This window comes from Peromyscus californicus, unplaced genomic scaffold (assembly GCF_007827085.1).
Source record: "Peromyscus californicus insignis strain IS unplaced genomic scaffold, ASM782708v3 Scaffold_12__1_contigs__length_115047231, whole genome shotgun sequence".
Classification (NCBI taxonomy): domain Eukaryota; kingdom Metazoa; phylum Chordata; class Mammalia; order Rodentia; family Cricetidae; genus Peromyscus; species Peromyscus californicus.
The window spans coordinates 89,352,925-89,369,433 of record NW_026294413.1 but is presented as its reverse complement, the minus strand read 5'-3'; the positions used below and the strand labels follow the sequence as shown (position 1 = coordinate 89,369,433).

General features: G+C 40.1%; 1 protein-coding gene across 16 annotated transcripts in view; it reads left to right on the top strand.

Annotated features, from left to right (window-relative positions):
* The window catches only part of Erc2 (ELKS/RAB6-interacting/CAST family member 2), a 906,926-nt gene that overhangs the window by 437,496 nt on the left and 452,921 nt on the right, over positions 1 to 16,509 (top strand). For 13 of the 16 annotated variants that reach the window (XR_008217165.1, XR_008217166.1, XM_052733784.1 and 10 more), the window contains 3 exons: positions 9,066 to 9,206; positions 12,228 to 12,368; positions 16,261 to 16,296. Coding sequence is in view for 14 of the 16 variants with exons in the window: in XM_052733784.1 (XP_052589744.1) it covers positions 9,066 to 9,206; positions 12,228 to 12,368; positions 16,261 to 16,296 (318 nt within the window). In the remaining 2 variants the exon portion in view is untranslated. The remainder of the gene's footprint in view (positions 1 to 9,065; positions 9,207 to 12,227; positions 12,369 to 16,260; positions 16,297 to 16,509) is intronic. The other 3 variants (XM_052733789.1, XM_052733792.1, XM_052733795.1) reach the window with 1 other exon arrangement.

Sequence of the window (16,509 nt, the reverse complement as noted above, 5' to 3'; positions counted from 1 at the left end):
AGGAGAGCTTATTTGGGGGTTAGGCTTACCGTGGGTCATCGCAGGTTCTAGGCTCATTATTGACATTATTTTCATATTCAACTTGAAATGAAGAAAATTTAAAAGGTGAAATGTTTAAGTAAAGTTGTATGTACTTTTTCTCCCTCTCTCTTACCATTTTCAGCTCTGCAGCACTTTATATAACATGTCCACAATGCTTGTTGTGATATGGAGTTTTCTTTGGGGAATATCATACAATAAAAATAGCATAGTGTTATGTATGGGCCCAGTCCTTCCTCCGTTCTAATTGGGTAACTCCAACAAGTAATTTTCCCTTTTAGGACTTCAAACCTTCTGCTGAGTGAAACAATTAGCTAATGTAGTCCATTAGTTTCGTAAGCCTCTGTAGTCTTAATCATGACTTGTCCTGCAACTTCAGAATCAGAGGGATGTACCATGGAAAATCTAGTATGCTAGAACCATCGAAGCTGTTGACAGAAAATCTTGAGCAGTGTACATCATCCCGCTTCCTTGGTCTTTGTCGCATACAATAAGTATTTGGAAGGTAAAGGAAAGGGCTATGATTGTAGGTGAGGTAGTCTTCAAGGTTGTATTAAAGTTATAAGTTTATAAGTTGAAGATTAAACTGTAAGATTATACAATTTTATTTGAGAATCTATAAGAATGTTTAGTACAATGATATTTCAGGGAAAGATAGTCTTTCAACATGGAAAATTTATTTCCAGGGTTCTCTGTAGTAATTTTGTTTATAAAAGTGGAATGATTAAAAGAGTATTAAAATTATGTGTTCTTATTGCATATTTGGGTAATGTGTTGGTACCTTCCTCCTTCTTGATTTCTTTCTTAAAATTCATAGACTTAAAGAGATTCCATGTAAATTCCATGTCATGGATTCTTGACAGGATTTTATCATCCCCCCCCACCCAGGAGGGGGGGCTATTTCATTTATTTGAGTTTAAAGCCAAAGAAGTTCCCACTTATAAGACATCCTTCTGTTAAGTTCTTCCTTTGAGGCCTAAGGGGGCATCAGAGGAAGAGCCGAGGTTGATGGGAGTCTGGCCATTCCTCTCTTGCCTTCATTGCTTCGTGGTCACTGACTGAAGCTAGTCTTCCTCCACAGGTTCACTCAGTACTGAGTCACCCAAATGCACCTTTTTATTACCTGACCTCCAATTTGTGCCTCTTTTGGAACCGCCTAGATAGGGGATTATTGAGACTGTAGATTTGTAATCATGGGTTCATAGCATCTGAACTAGAGAACCAGAAGGACCAGGTAGGACCACAATGGGTCAGGTGGTTTAGTGGAATACAAGGAGGACTGAACCATTGTCAGGAGCTGGGAACTCTGCGACATGGACAACCATTCAAGACTGACTTTAAAAATGAAGATGCTGAAGCCCAGTAAAATCACTGAATGTACAAGCTTTGGCTTCTGAGCTTGTTCAGTTGCAAAGTCTGTTTACTATTGACTTTGGGGCTTTCACTGTGATAACAAATAGAAACTAATACAGAAGAATTTATTTGGGAAGAATTTTATAAAGATTCTGGAAATAGTATACTAGTGTATTGCAGGAGCACAGAAAACTCATTGAAAAGGAGCTAGTAAAGCCAGAACTAGAATATTTAACTTTCTTCCCGTAGGTCTGAAACATTTGCTTGTATCCAAATAGTCTTTTAACAACACCGTTTTCTCTGTTACTGTGCTGTGACTCGCAGTGACCTGTAATTTTTAAGCATGTCCAGAGATTCTGATACGCTGGGGAAACACCAATTTCCCACCCAGCTCCTTCCCTGTTGCTATGGTAAAGTACTTTGACAAAAGTAACTTAAGGGAGAAAAATTATGTTTTAGCTCTTGGTTCCCGGTACAGTCCTTCATGGCAGGGACATCAAGGTGGGAGGAGCTAGAAGCAGCTGGTCACATGTTGACAGTCAGAGGAAGAAGGCTCCAAATGCATCCATGTAATTAGCTCTCTACTTAATATGACCCAGGTTGTGCCACTCAGACATTGTTCATGGCCACAAATAAAATAGATATTTCCCTATCAATTAGTATAATCAAGGTAAAAATCTCCCAAATGTACGCCCACAGGCTCATCTGTCTGGTGATCCTATGTCATGTCAAGCTCGCAATGAACATTTACTGTCAGAACTTCACCCTTGTCAACTTGACCCCAAATACGTCACTTGTAAGCTGTAACTTTTCACCTTTTGTCTCCATAAGCTCATGCCCGTGTTATGATATAAAATAGTCAGTCCAATGTGAGAACTCGGCTTTAACAGTTCAAACACTTTGAAAGTCTCTGAAGTGTGAAGAACAAATTACATACTTTCAGGAATAATGGCACAGAGTAAACAGCATTCCTCTCCCAAAATGGAAGAAGCAGCCACAAGAATAGTTATACTTAAATAACAAAACAACAACAACAACAACAACAACAACAAACAACCTACCCCAAAACCCACCAGGGAAAGCACCAGATCCTTCCACTCCATGCCTGGGCATCTGTGGTACATAATGTGATCATTTGGGTTCCAATGAGCTTTGGTAGCTCCACCCCTTTAGCTTTGCTGCCCCCAGCGTATAATCTTGTGGGTCGTTTTCCGTTCAATGTCTACAACTTTCCTTGGAGTACACCCCATGATCTTGGTGTAACTCCGGGATCCTGGAGTTTCCAGAATGTCTTGGTCTTCAGCTTCAGAGCTGCATGCAGTCCTCTGAGGGCCTCTTTACAGAGACTCTGATCCTCCCACACATTGCCTGACTTCAGATGGTCTCCATGACCCCTTCATTCTTTTATGCCTTCAAAACACATGGATGAATACAATTGTTAGTTTAGTAGCCAACTTTACACTGTCCAGAATCACCTGAGAAAAGAGTCTCCATTAGAGATTACCTAGATCAGGTTTGCCTGTGGGCATGCCGGGGAGGAATATTCTTTCTCTAATTCAGCTTACTTGGGGTGGAAAGAGCCAGCCAGAGTGTGGGCAGCACCATTTTAAGGGCTGGACCCTGAACTGTGTTAGAGTGACAAAAGCAAGCTGAGCAAGTTAGTAAGCAGGCATTCATTTCTCTCTGGGCTTGATTATGGGTATGTTATGACTTGCTGTTTTTACTCTCTGAAAACGTTGGGCTGTGACGTGGAACTCTAAGCTTAAGTGAAGCCAGAACAATGATGATGCCCAGTCCTTCTGCGAGCTCAGGGTGGAGCCTGGCCCTCTTGGAACAGAGTTGTATCAGTTGTCCCTGCCCCTGGGGAAGCACATCTCCAGGCAGCTGCGTATCAGGAACAGTGAACTCCTTCAGCAGCTCTCTTTCAGTCTGGACCTTCCCCTTCAGTTCAGACCTTCCCCTTCACACAAGTGAGCAATTTCACAAGTCAGAGCCTTCGGTGGGTCATGTCTTGCCCTCAGTGCATCTGTGTTCTGTTGGTCTACTGTAGAACAACACATTTCTCTCTAAGAATTACCCTCTTTCTTTCAACTAGCATCTTGGCTGCAAAGTTCAACTTGTTCAAGTTCTTTTTCTCCTCCACAAACTATACAGTGTTTACAACTTTCTGCACATCTTTTTAATTTTTTTTAAACTATAGTGCTGTGGGATGTTCTGTATGGCAAACGTGTTGCTGATTAGTCAATAAATAAAACACTGATTGGCCATTGGCTAGGCAGGAAGTGTAGGCGGGACAAGGAGGAGAATAAAGCTGGGAAGTGGAAGGCTGAATGAGAGAGACACTGCCAGCCGCCATGATGAGAAACAGCATGTGAAGATGCCAGTAAGCCACGAGCCACGTGGCAAGGTATAGATTTATAGAAATGGATTAATTTAAGCTGTAAGAACAGTTAGCAAGAAGCCTGCCATGGCCATACAGTTTGTAAGCAAAAGAAGTCTCTGTGTTTACTTGGTCGGGTTTGAGTGACTGTGGGCCAGGCAGGAAAACTCTAGCTACACTATAGATCTGGATAAGTGAAGTAAAATATAGCCATGCTCAACCTGAATCTTCTCCTGTCTTCAAATTTCCAATGCCAGATAGTCTAGTTCATTATCTTTAAATTCAACTTGACTCAAGTTCTCAGGACAAAAAGCCATATTCACAGTCAAATATGACACACATGACCCCCTTCCCAGTTCTTTATAGAGTTTCTTGTTGCCCTCTGAAATCGCAGAGCCGTCACAGTGCACATTTCTCTGAGTGTTCTTGGTCTCCCATAATCCCACCAGAATGACCTATTAAGTTTTACTTTCAACATGCACTTGCTTTTCTGTCCTACAGTCCCAAATTCATCCACGTTCTAGTTATAAAACTCCAGCGGCCTATGAGCCACATAGGTTTGTCATATCAACAGAACCACCAATTTATCCCTTTGTTTTCTTTTCCTGGCACTGTGATACATTACTTTTACAGAAGCCACTCAAGGAGAAAGAATTACTTTGAGTCCTTCATGGCCAGGAAGTCAAGGTAACAGGAGCCAAAGTATCTTGTCATGTTATCCACAATAAGAAAAAGGGAACAATGCTCTCATATAAGCTATAACTTGTTCTCTTCCCTTTATATGATCCAGGATTTCTTGCTAAAGGAATGTTCCTCCCCACAACCAAGATGGGTCTTCTCATTTCAATTGATAGAATCAAGATAATTCCCCATCGGCATGCCTGCAGACCCATCTCCTAGGTGATTTTAGATTGTGCCAAGTAACACTAACTATAATACTGCTCCTCCATTTTGAAGATAGGACATGGGCTCAATAAAGTAAAATAAGTTTCTTAGAAATGAGGTATTTGGACTGGGTAGGCAGCATTAATCAATTGTGACACATGCTAGTGGTCACTCCTGGAAGTCACTTCCATCCTGTCTATGTTGCCCTATGGTTGAGACTTTGTTGCTTCTCCTGGATGACTCACCCAAGGCCACCTAGCCCGGAAGTGAGGGGATAGAGCTGTATCATTATTTTTCCATAGCTGTGACCTAACAGAACAACTTAAAGGGGAGAATGGTCTATTTGCTCACAATTTCGTATTTGTCAATCAGTCGTGGGGAGGAGGGCATAGTGGGGGAGAGCTCCTTACATTGTGGTGGCGAGGAAGCAGAGAAATGAAATACAGGAAAGATGCTCCCCCAAAGAGACACACCCCTACTTCCTCCAGATAGATTCTACCTTCTGCTTTCCCCTTTTCCTAATAATGCTATCATATTATGATTCCAACGAAGGATTAATATAGACATTAAGCCAGTACCCTTATGCTCCCATCATCTCTGGAAATGGGTTTACCCGGAAGTGTGCTTCATTAATCTCTGAGGTGGGGCTCAATTCTGTCACACTGTCAGCTAAGATTAAGCATCACAAAGACTTAAACTTTCTGATCTTTGTATTTATAAGGACATCATAATGTAAACTGAAATAGCTTTTCCCTGACAAATTCCATGTTTACTCACACTTAATTGAACATATCTTCTCTGTAGATCAGTGGTTCTCAACCTGCCTAATGCTGTGACCCTTTAATACATTTCCCCAGATTGTGCAACACACACCCCCAACCACAAATTATTTTCCTTGCTACTTCATAGCTGTAATTTTGCTACTGTTATGACTCACAAAATATGTAAATATTTTTGGAGACAGAGGTTTGCCAACGGGGTCACAACCCACATGTTGAGAACCACTGCTCTCGAAGAAGACATGGTATGAAAAAAAAATTAGTAAATTAGAAAAAATGATTCATAAATTTTTGTGGTTTTATAAGTAATTATTTTTCTTTTATAGCATTGGTAATCTAACTCAGGGTCTTCCACATTCTAGGCATGTGCTGTTATGCTGAATGATGTCCCCAGCCATTAATAAGTAGCCGTGTGCTGTCTTTGGCCGGTTATAGAATATATCAAACTCTGCTTACTCTTTCCTTTTTATTATGGCACCAGGGGAGTGTTTTTTAATCTCCAGGAACTCATTCAACTGTAGAAGGCATACAAAATGATGCAGCTCACTGAATCAAAATTCCACTGCTTAGGCAGGGACAAAGCATGGTGGTAGAATATTTGCTTAGTGTGCATGGGGCTGTGCTGGGCTTGAGCTCCAGCACCGGTGTAAACTAAGATTATATCCCACGGGAGCTCAAGAGCTGGAACCCACTGTGTTTATAAAGCTAGTCTGGCCAAGCCTGGAACCACCTCACAGATTGGGGAAGCTGGATAGCAGAGTCCCAGGCCACTGAAATGTGGTTCCTACCCTGTGATAAAGCACAACATGAAGAGAGCCTTGCAGAGCCAGATGAGTGCCCGAGGAGTGTGTGCCAAGGCAAACAGGACTCAAGCAAGAATGTGGTGTCAGAATTTCTGCAAGTTAGCTGTTCATCAAGTGGATCCTGGCATGCGAGGGCCTTTTAACACGTGTTTTTGACACCTGACCCTGTATATCTGACAGTTGAGTTAGTTTTGTGATCAGTGAAGGAGGATGTTATAGTACTGAATCATCATCAATAACCTTTAATGTATAATAATGCTTGCTTCGCTTCTCGTTCTCCGTGTGTCTCTCTGGCCCTGGCCATGCGCAGACGGCAGTACCCAGGGCTTAAAGCAAGCTTACCTACTTCCCAAATGACTCTGACACCTTCTCAGTGCTAACACCGTTCTTAATTTTATGACCCTTGCTCTGAAGCCAAGAGGATCCCTAATTTGAATTCTTCCTTCCATGTCATTTTAAAGTGTCCTGTGGTGTGGGGTGCCAGGCATTTTGTCCAGCTCTGGGACTCGAGTGCTGCTCTTTGGAAGACTAAGGTGGGAGGATGGATTTAAATCAAAACTGTGTAAACTGTAAAAAAAAAAAAAAATCACAATAAATGTAATGTGACCGGACTGCAGGGCTTCTGGAATGTTTAGAGTGGGGTGACATGGTTCCCTTGGAGCTTGAGAAATGTCACACCAGCATCTGTTTGATGTGTGAGTTGGAATGGGGAGGTCCAAGTGGTAGAATGGACGATTGTAGTGCAGGAAAAATTCAGAGGGCCTGGCCATCTGAATTGTTAAAAGTCCTGAGAGGTGACAGTCCACTGTGGCCACTTCTTCCTTTGTGGATCACATGAGCATCTGGTTACTTATCACTTGCATTTACAGAGTAAAATAGGACCATAGCTGTGATCAAGAAGAAATAAATATGCTTAACTAATAAACCTATTTGCTCTGTGCCACCCACTGGTATATTAGTATATTATTTAACCATAATATACTTAAAATGCTTTAAAATGGCAAGATAACAATAGCCATTTTTTCTCCTCAAATCATTAAATATATCCATTATTATCATTGCCAGCACAGCACAGTTGCTCCTGGGGATCTTAAATCACCGTCTAATATTCAGACACATTAAACACATTCTCTTCATTAAACACATGTGACAACCCCTCACACAAAATAAGTTCTCAGTCCAGGAGCTAGCTGCGTCTTACTCAAACTAAACCTGAGTTCTGGAGTACCCATTGTTTGTCAAGAAGCCACTGGGAGGAACAAAAACCAAAAACCAAAACAACAACAATAACAACAACAACAACTCATCTCCAGACCCTGGAGAAGCCACATCCCTGATAGGTTTACCTTTGTCTCACATTCTCTTTATTGGTTCAGTCTATATCGACAAGACGCTGGGTCACCTTGGATCAGTCAGAGTCCCTCTGAGCTCTAAGAGGCCTCACTGCCGCCCTGTCAGCAGTTACGCTAGTTGCACCCTTGAGGTTGTGATAGTGACTGATGAGAAGGACATGTGACAGCTCCTGGCACAGAATAAGTGCTCAGTCCAAGAGATGTCTGCATTTTGCTTAAACTAAGCCTGAGTTCTGGAGTTCCCAGTGGTTGCAAATAAACCTTTGAAAGAAACGCATGTCCAGACACATCAAAAAACAATAACAAAACAAGCAACTGAACAGACCCTACATTCTCCATAGGCGTCTTGTCTCACATGCTCCGTAGTTCCATCTCAGGCTTTGCACTGCCTAGTAAGTAGTCCTCTGTGTGGGCTGAGAAGAATCGTCAGGATCTGAAGTCCTTTATGACAAATAAAGAAGCCAAGGAAACAGGGTTAAGGTAAAAAAAAGCCCATGCTGCTGCTTCCCCTTTCTGTTCAGGGATTCCACCAAAGAGCCTTCTGGATGAGGCCCCCTCCTCTAGAGGTGCTCTTGGCATTTCCCAGGCCCCAGGAAGAAGAACAGCCCATGGCTTGAACATCAGTAGTCTATCCTGCTGTTATTAGAGAGGAATGTTTTGGGTGCCATAATTCCTGTCTTCACTGCTTTTATTTTTCCACTGGTTTTATTTTTCAATCAGTTGAAATATATTTTTGTGCCACAATGTAAGCTTCAATAAGAGCTTTAGTAGTAGTAGTAGTAGTAGTAGTAGTAGTAGTAGTAGTAGTAGTAGTCGTAGTAGTAGTAGTAATTGTAGTCTCTTCTAAGAGTAGAGGCACCTCGGTCAGTAAAGTGCTTCCTACACAACTATGCAGACTTGACTTCAACACCCAGTGCCCCCATAAAAAAAGCTGGGTGTGGCAGTTTACACCTGTAATCCTAGCATTGTGGAGACAGCAAAAGGAGAATCTGTCTAGCTAAGTCAGTGAGTTTCAGGTTCCATGAGAGACCCTGACTCAAAAGATAAAGTAGAGAGTGATGAGGAACATAGCAGATATCAGCATCTTCTGTGCACATATGTCTATACATATGTCTACCCACACACATAAGCATGTACACATACACACATAGGCATATGCATATGCACACACACACATACACGAACACACATAAACACATACATATACATACACACACACACACACACACTCCCCTTTGTCACCCTGTAATGCTAAATTGCGTTAATAAGTCAAAAGCTATTACGTATTAATTGCATTTTACAAATACGTGTACACATAACCTCTCTTCATATATCCAGTGTTAAGGTTTCCATGTTGATGATCACAGAGCATCTTTTAAATCAATTGTTTCATATTTTCTTTTGCAATATGACTAAGGATAGATGCTGATGAGTTATCAGCCTTGTGCTCTTTTTTTTCTTTTTTGCCTCACAGGAGAGAATAATAGAGCGCTTGAAAGAGCAAAGGGAGAGAGACGACCGGGAAAGACTAGAAGAGATAGAATCCTTTCGAAAGGAGAACAAAGACCTTAAGGAAAAGGTCAATGCTTTACAGGCTGAACTCACGGAGAAAGAGGTGAGTCTGGAAAAACAAATGTACCACATCCACAGTCCTCAAAACCCTGTTTTTGTTGAGGTTGATTTCATTAGGGAACATACAGTTCAGTGTGAGGACTTGGGGAACATGGTGACCTTTCTCTCAGAAGGCTGCCTCGATTCCAAGGAAACAGTCCCAGTGTCTCCCTCCATCAAAGATGCCTTTGGGTATCATTGCCATTCAGCTGGCTGTGCATGTGACCTCTAGAAACATTTTTCTTGTGTTTTACTTTACTAACTACACTTGTATGGCTTAGAGAAGTTTTTTGTAGATACTGTTATTTTTTGCTTGAACATCAGTTAGTATAACAATAACAATAATAGTAACTCCACTTATTAATGCTTTGGGGTTATTTATTTTGCATTCATCTGCAATCCTCAAATAAATCACCCAGTATTGCCTGGCTAGTGATCATGACAATGTAGACAAATTTCTAGGCTAGATGTAGCTACTCTTCTGGAATCTTATTTTTTATGTTACAGTAAGTTACTTAAAGCCATTTCACACTATAGCCAAGATGAATATAGAATATAAGTGCCACGTGTGTTCTTACAGTAAGACAATGCATTTCTAAGGAACTTGTCTGCATGGGGATTCTGGGGCAGTTGTTTGGGGCTGCAGTCTCCGTGTTCCAGAAGATGCCTGTAACATGTGCAGCATTCTTGAGGCTATACTGATGGAGATAAGGCTGAAGCCGTCGTGTAACTTATCTACCCGGTGTTATCCTCAGCTGTCCCTGCCACAGTGATTTCTGCCTGCCAGAAGTGTTCAGTCTCCACGGGATGACTCAAGCCCCTTTGGCATGCTGGGTCATCCTGATCCATGGATCCCTCTCTCATCTTTCCAGGGCTACCCCATCCCTTGTGTGTTGATAACTCCACACAAACGACAGTCCCTGCCTAAATAGGGACTTGTAGCTTTGATGCAAGAGGAATTTTGAGGGAACCAAAATTCAGTCTCTTATCCCTAAAATTGATGCTTGCTAGATTTTGAGAAAGGCGATTGTTTCTTTGACATGGCAATAAAGAATTTAGTTCTACCTCTCGTCACATTGCACTGCCACTTCTGACTGGATGGATCTGTCATTTGCATGTGGCAGAAGCACACTAGCCTTGCTCTCATATATAATATTCTTCACCATTAGGATTTGGAAGTGCCGTTTGAGGGTTTGTACCTTAAAGTCAGCGTGTTCGCTGCTAGTGGAAAAGAGACCTTGGTGAGGTGTCAAAGTGGAAGCTTCAGATGGAGTTGGTTTCATAAGCAGTGTTAGCACGATTGAGCATCAGTCACATGGGCAGTGGCAGAAACATCTCCAGATCCTGTAGAATGTACTTGGCGTTGCCGCTTGGCAAGAAATGTTCTGTCAAAAAACAAACAAACAAACAAAAAGCCAGCAACAACAACAACAAAAAGAAACAGGCTCAGATGAGTAAATTTAGCTAAATTAAAGGACTCCCTGAAAGGAAATGGTTTCTGCTCTAAGGGAGGCTGGACAAGCCCACCACATGTAATGTGACCACCTGGAAGAGTAGACAGAAGCCTCTCAGACAGGCTGCTGCTGTAATCCACATGGGAGAGGGGGCGAAGGGGCTTTCTTCTCCCACAAGTGCTGTTCCTAAGGCCTTTTTTTCAAAGGGTGGATCAAGCCCACCCAGAGTACAGAGGATAATCTTCTTAAAACTTAAAATCAGCTGATTATAGGTGTTAGTCATGTCTGAAAATGTCTTCACAACACCTAGATTAATAACTAGGAACTATAGTGTAACCAAAATAAAGCTGGCCACCCCAACTGGCAATTTACAATTTAAAAAAGAACAACATGGAATTGCAGTTCCCAGGGAACTTATAATTTACTTAGGGTGATAATATGTCTTCACTTTGACAAAAATGACTGGATTATAAGGGCCTTCATTTTTTTCTGTGGAAGTGAAATCAGAGTTGTAGACCTGAGTTTGAGACTTGAATCTGCCTTTAATGGCTAAGTGACCTTGGACAAGACTAACAGTGAATGTGAGTTTCAGCTTGCTGTCTTGAAAAATGAGCAGGACTCACCTGTCCTTCAAAACATGTGGAGGAGCTTTCTGCTGCCAGTGATGCCTTCCATCATTAAGGACATTCAGTGCTCAGGACACAGTCTTGGGTAGTGTTAGGCAGCATCGTTCACTGAAAGAGCACCGTGTGCTTCCTATCTTCCTTGATGTTGCAGCGTTGACAGAAAAGGGCCCAAGAGACACATTTCAGTCAGTAGGGGTTGTTAGCTGTTTCTTATTTGGTAATGAACATTGCCCCTAAAAATAGTAAAAACTGTTTTCAAGTATTTATTTCTCTAGATTTTGGAATTCAAACTATACATCCTAGGGAAGCTCTAGGATACTGGATATGTTGATAACTAAACAATATTGGCAGCCCCATATCTAAGTAGATTAACCATATTTATTGAATCAGGACTACAAAGGATTAGAACTGAGAGTCTATTTTATCCTAAAATTTCAAATACCTTTATCTTTGATTTGCTGGAAGATATTTGAAGAATTAGTCATGTGTTTCTGTTAAAGAAAGGGAATTTGATAAAATGTAATAGGATGTTTTACATTTGATTTACCCTTGGGAAAGAAGCATCAAAGTCAGTATGTTCTGTCTCAGAGTCTGCACAGCTTAATTACAATAAATACAAATGGAGAGCCCAGGGTGTCTGTTTGGAGAGATGATGCTAAAAGATCACCTTTGGACTATGGTCATTAACATGACTTTGAGATGTGAAAGCTGCATTTATTCACCATGCCCTTTAGTCAGAATGAGTCTACTGCAATGGGATCCTGTTCTGTCTTGCAAGCTGGCCAACTCAAGTTTCCTGGCTCGAGCCCACTGCCACTGTCGTAGTAAAGCTTCCCCTTTCTGTTGAATGCAGACTTCATTGCTGGGTGAGGAGTCGGTGCATTTATGATGGCCTTGCTAGGAGAAACGGTGATATTTTTCTTACTAGCATTCTTCTCCTTTCAGTCGAGTTTAATCGACCTCAAGGAACATGCGTCTTCATTAGCTTCTGCAGGACTGAAGAGGGACTCCAAATTAAAATCTCTAGAAATAGCCATCGAACAGAAGAAGGAGGAGTGTAGCAAATTGGAAGCACAGTTAAAAAAGGTAAGTGAAGTCTAAGCATAAATGGGCTCATTTCAGAATGAATTTGTAAAATGATTAAGGAGGAGACCTTTTTCTAAATAAACAAACTCCTTCTCATTGGTTAGCTGCTGATAAAAGAATTAAACATTCAAGTTGATTCCTGAGAAGTCTGCGTCAAATCTGCCTGTAAATCTGAAAACCTATCTTAATTTTCCTGTCAAAAGAAAACTTGAAAAAGAGAAAATGGTAGCAGAAATGAAAAGAAGAAAAACTAGCTATTGCTCGCTGGGAAAAATCTAAACTATCTGAAAAGGTGAATGAGGATGTTTTCAACAAAGGAAAGAATCCAGAGATCTCTTCATATTTTGATAAACTTTTACAACATTCAGAAGTAGATCAGTTTTGTAATACAACTTGGCAAGAATGTCTCTGGCACCACTCAGTTTCTAGATATCCACTAACGTCAGTCCCCTAGTGCATCTGTAGGATGATGATTTGTACTGAATTAATGATGGTCTACTGTCTAAGGAGGCTTGTTATAGCCAGAAGGCTTTGGAAAAGAAAGCAGGTCTCTCCATTGTGGCCTTCCCTTGTTTTCTCCGACCTGAACATTGTTGTGGAGTGCATTTCTGGTCATGCATTGTTCCTTGACTCTCTCCTTATGTTGTTTGGTTCGTCTGCACTCATTGTTCATATAACACTCATAATGTTATTAGTTTAAGTCTTTCGTTCCCCTTGACAACCTATAAACTTAGAAGAGATAAGAATCGAAATATATAATAAAACATATAATAAGATTTGATTGTGATTCGTAGCACACTAGAATAGGGATTTATTAACTATAGTTATGAAAACAGATGGCATGGATAGCCAGAGATGTGAACAATGCATGTATCTATACAAGAATTGTTTTGAATGCTTAACATTTAAGTATTCTATTTTCTTATGACCTTACGTAATATAAAACTGAAATGTAACTATTTCATGCTTCACACACACACACACACACACACACACACACACACACACACACACACGAAAATAAAGTTAAATGTGCCTAGTAAATCTTTTTCTAACAATTTGGCAAGAAAATTGAAAAAAAAAATCAATCACAGCTTCAGAGTCTTCTTAACATCTCCCTTACTTTAACTAATATTTAGTTAAGCAGAAATCTGGACTAGTAAGTGAAAGAGTTTCAAGTACACCATCTGAAATTATTTAGATGGAGACTGACTTGGCTATTTATGCATAGGTGTATGAAATATTTTCTTAATATATTTATATTGTGCTCTATAATACACTATGCTTTTTGCTTAATAAAACAGCCTAGTAATGATGAAACATGCTCAAATATAACACTATAGCAAAGGGAAATGGCCTTGGTATAATCTTACCTCACTCATAGTGTGCTGAGTAGGAAGAGAACCTCAAACACACACATACCCATAGCCCAGAAAGTACCCACCATCAATTCCACTGAGAAGGCTTTGTGTGTAGGATTTCTCACATGTGCTTACTATATGCCCTTTGTCAGTATAATTCAGCATTGGTGTTTGAAATCCTCTAGTAACAAAAGGAAGCAGTTCACATCTTGAGACTGTAGTCTCCTAGTCTCTGACTCGATTTAATTGCTGAATCTCCATCTATGCAGTTTGGCCTTCTCTGCTTCAGTTTGCCTGTGGTTTGCCCAGCACGTCACTGGCAGCATGCCTTTTCCTCAGACTCCCAGTCAGCACCATTTGCTGAAAGTCCCAGACCAGGTCCTATAACATTTTGGCATGGTATTTGATGACATTTTAGTTTTCTACAATGTCACTAGCACTAAAGTGACACATATAGTTGTCTTACCATAGGGAATTATTTAATTCATGAAAAAATAACTTATTTCTAAGTATTTACAAAATCTTTACATCGTACAGTGAACTTAAAAAGATAATGATAATGTAAATATTTCATGCCTAACCTGCAGATGCTACATTGTTACATTTGGCTCTCTAGTATTGACTTAAATTTAGGGTTGAAGTGGCTTTTGTTTTTATTTTTTTTCAGTAGTCTCTAATTTCTGCTGATGGTTCCATTAAAACTTCACGTATCCATCACCTTAGGAAGAAATGAGTTCTACATGAAATACTTGAGAGCACAATCTATATGAATGTACATATAGATACATCCTTTCCTCCAGGAAAAATAAGCAACTCTAAAAGCTTAAAGGAGTGCTTTCAGTTCCTTTTAGATGATAAGATGTGTGACTTGTGAGTAGAACAGGTTTACTAAATGGAGAGATGAAAGTATAATTATTTTGTGTCATACATATACCATGGATTTTCCCAGTGGTATTTTGCTCAAGATTTGTAATGATCCAGGTAGTTTTTGCCCATAAAATACACATAAGAGTATAAATTAATTAGTGTTTAATTGAATAGAAACCTTGCCTGCCAGTGACAATGGAATCCACATTGGGATTTAACTTATTATCTTATTAATAATGCATGACTGAAGTAAGCTATTTTTTACATAAAAATTTGTGGAGAAGTTTTCTACATAGTCATTTTTAACACTTTTTTTATATAGAGTTATGACTCCTTAAAATATTTTAGGATAAAAAAGCTTCTATACAGAAAAGGGATTCTGTGAATTCTATCTCAAACTCTTAGAAATAATAGTCAATTGTTCATATGCGAGGACATCCTACTGATTTTAGTGAGTTTAGTAAACAGTGCTAACCAGGTAAGGCATAATTACTAGTCTTCTAAGTGTACATAAAAAATAAGTATATCCACCAATGTTAGGTATCCAGGGATTGAGAAGAACCTGATTATTGATGAATGGATCATATTGCCTATTGAATGATCTGTTTTTGAGGTTCAAGCCTTAGAGTTTAACTGACCTGTGTCTTTAGGAATTTGCTGAGAAGACCCAGAATCCCAAGTTCCATGACTTTTACTCCCTTCGGTTTTTCTGAGCAATATCATGCTTCAGGAGACTTTTCTTAAAAGACATGCTAAAACCATCATTTGCTATCCTCAAGTTGAAGAAACAAGTGTCCTGTCTCTATAAAGGAGTATCTCAGCCTAATACCAAATAATAGTTACTGTAGTATTTCACCTCCTAGACCTCAATCTTGAGCCTCAAATTAATAATAAGTGTAGATACTTAATTAATTAATAAATATAATTTGAGAGTACTATTTATGAGTAATATTTAGGACATCTGACTGTGCATAAAATTGACAGAAGCCCAAATAGACTCTACAGAACTTGGAACATAATAGGCTACCATTCAAAACTGAAACAGTAGAAATGGGCAATACGCAACACTGTTGTTTTTCCCTTTGCTCTTTCTCCAGACTTGAATTTCCCTTTTCCCATTTAAATCAGTGTGGTGTTGTTCTGCTTACTAATACATCCCTATTGTTAGTCTGCTGCCTCCTAACCTCTGTTTAAGTTAGACTCTGAATAGAAAATTTAAACTTACAGTAGTACCAAAGAAGAGCTACAGATTCAATGATAAGATTTAATTAATCTTTTATTATTATCATCTTGGAAGTTCAGGTAATAAATTGTTGGCTTGGCCAAAAGTACTTCTTCTGATTCATTGCTGGAGGGCAGCACTTCATGTATCATCAAAAGTGGACAGTTTTCTTTATTTCATGGGCATTTAACTCCAGAAAGGGAAAGGAACACAAACCTTAAATTTCTTATTTCAGCTATTCTTTTCTAGGAGCCAAAGTCAACATTTGTTTTCCCTAGAGCCTTTCACTTTCACTGTGGAATGTTTAGAAACTGAAATCTCTTCTCTTTTGAAGAGCAGCTCGTCTGTGCGAGCGCTGGGTTTGCTGAGCTAATGCTGTTTCTCTGGCTCTCTCCTTCTTCCCCTGTCTGTGCTGCAATGCCTCCCTACCTTTGCAATGTAGCAAGCTGAGCAGTTGTTCAATCAGATGTACAACCCAGTAAGTCACTCCTGAAAGTTCCCGCTGTAACATATGAAAGCATGAGGATCCACTGAGCCCACGTTACAGTGTGCCACCCTGGGGAAGTTGCCACTCTGCCAAAAGAAATGATCTGCACGAAACCAATGGCATTTCTTTCAAAATTCGAAATTTGAGAGGTCAAGGCAATATGGCCAGCTCTGATATTACCTTCTTCCTAACTTCAACTCTCAG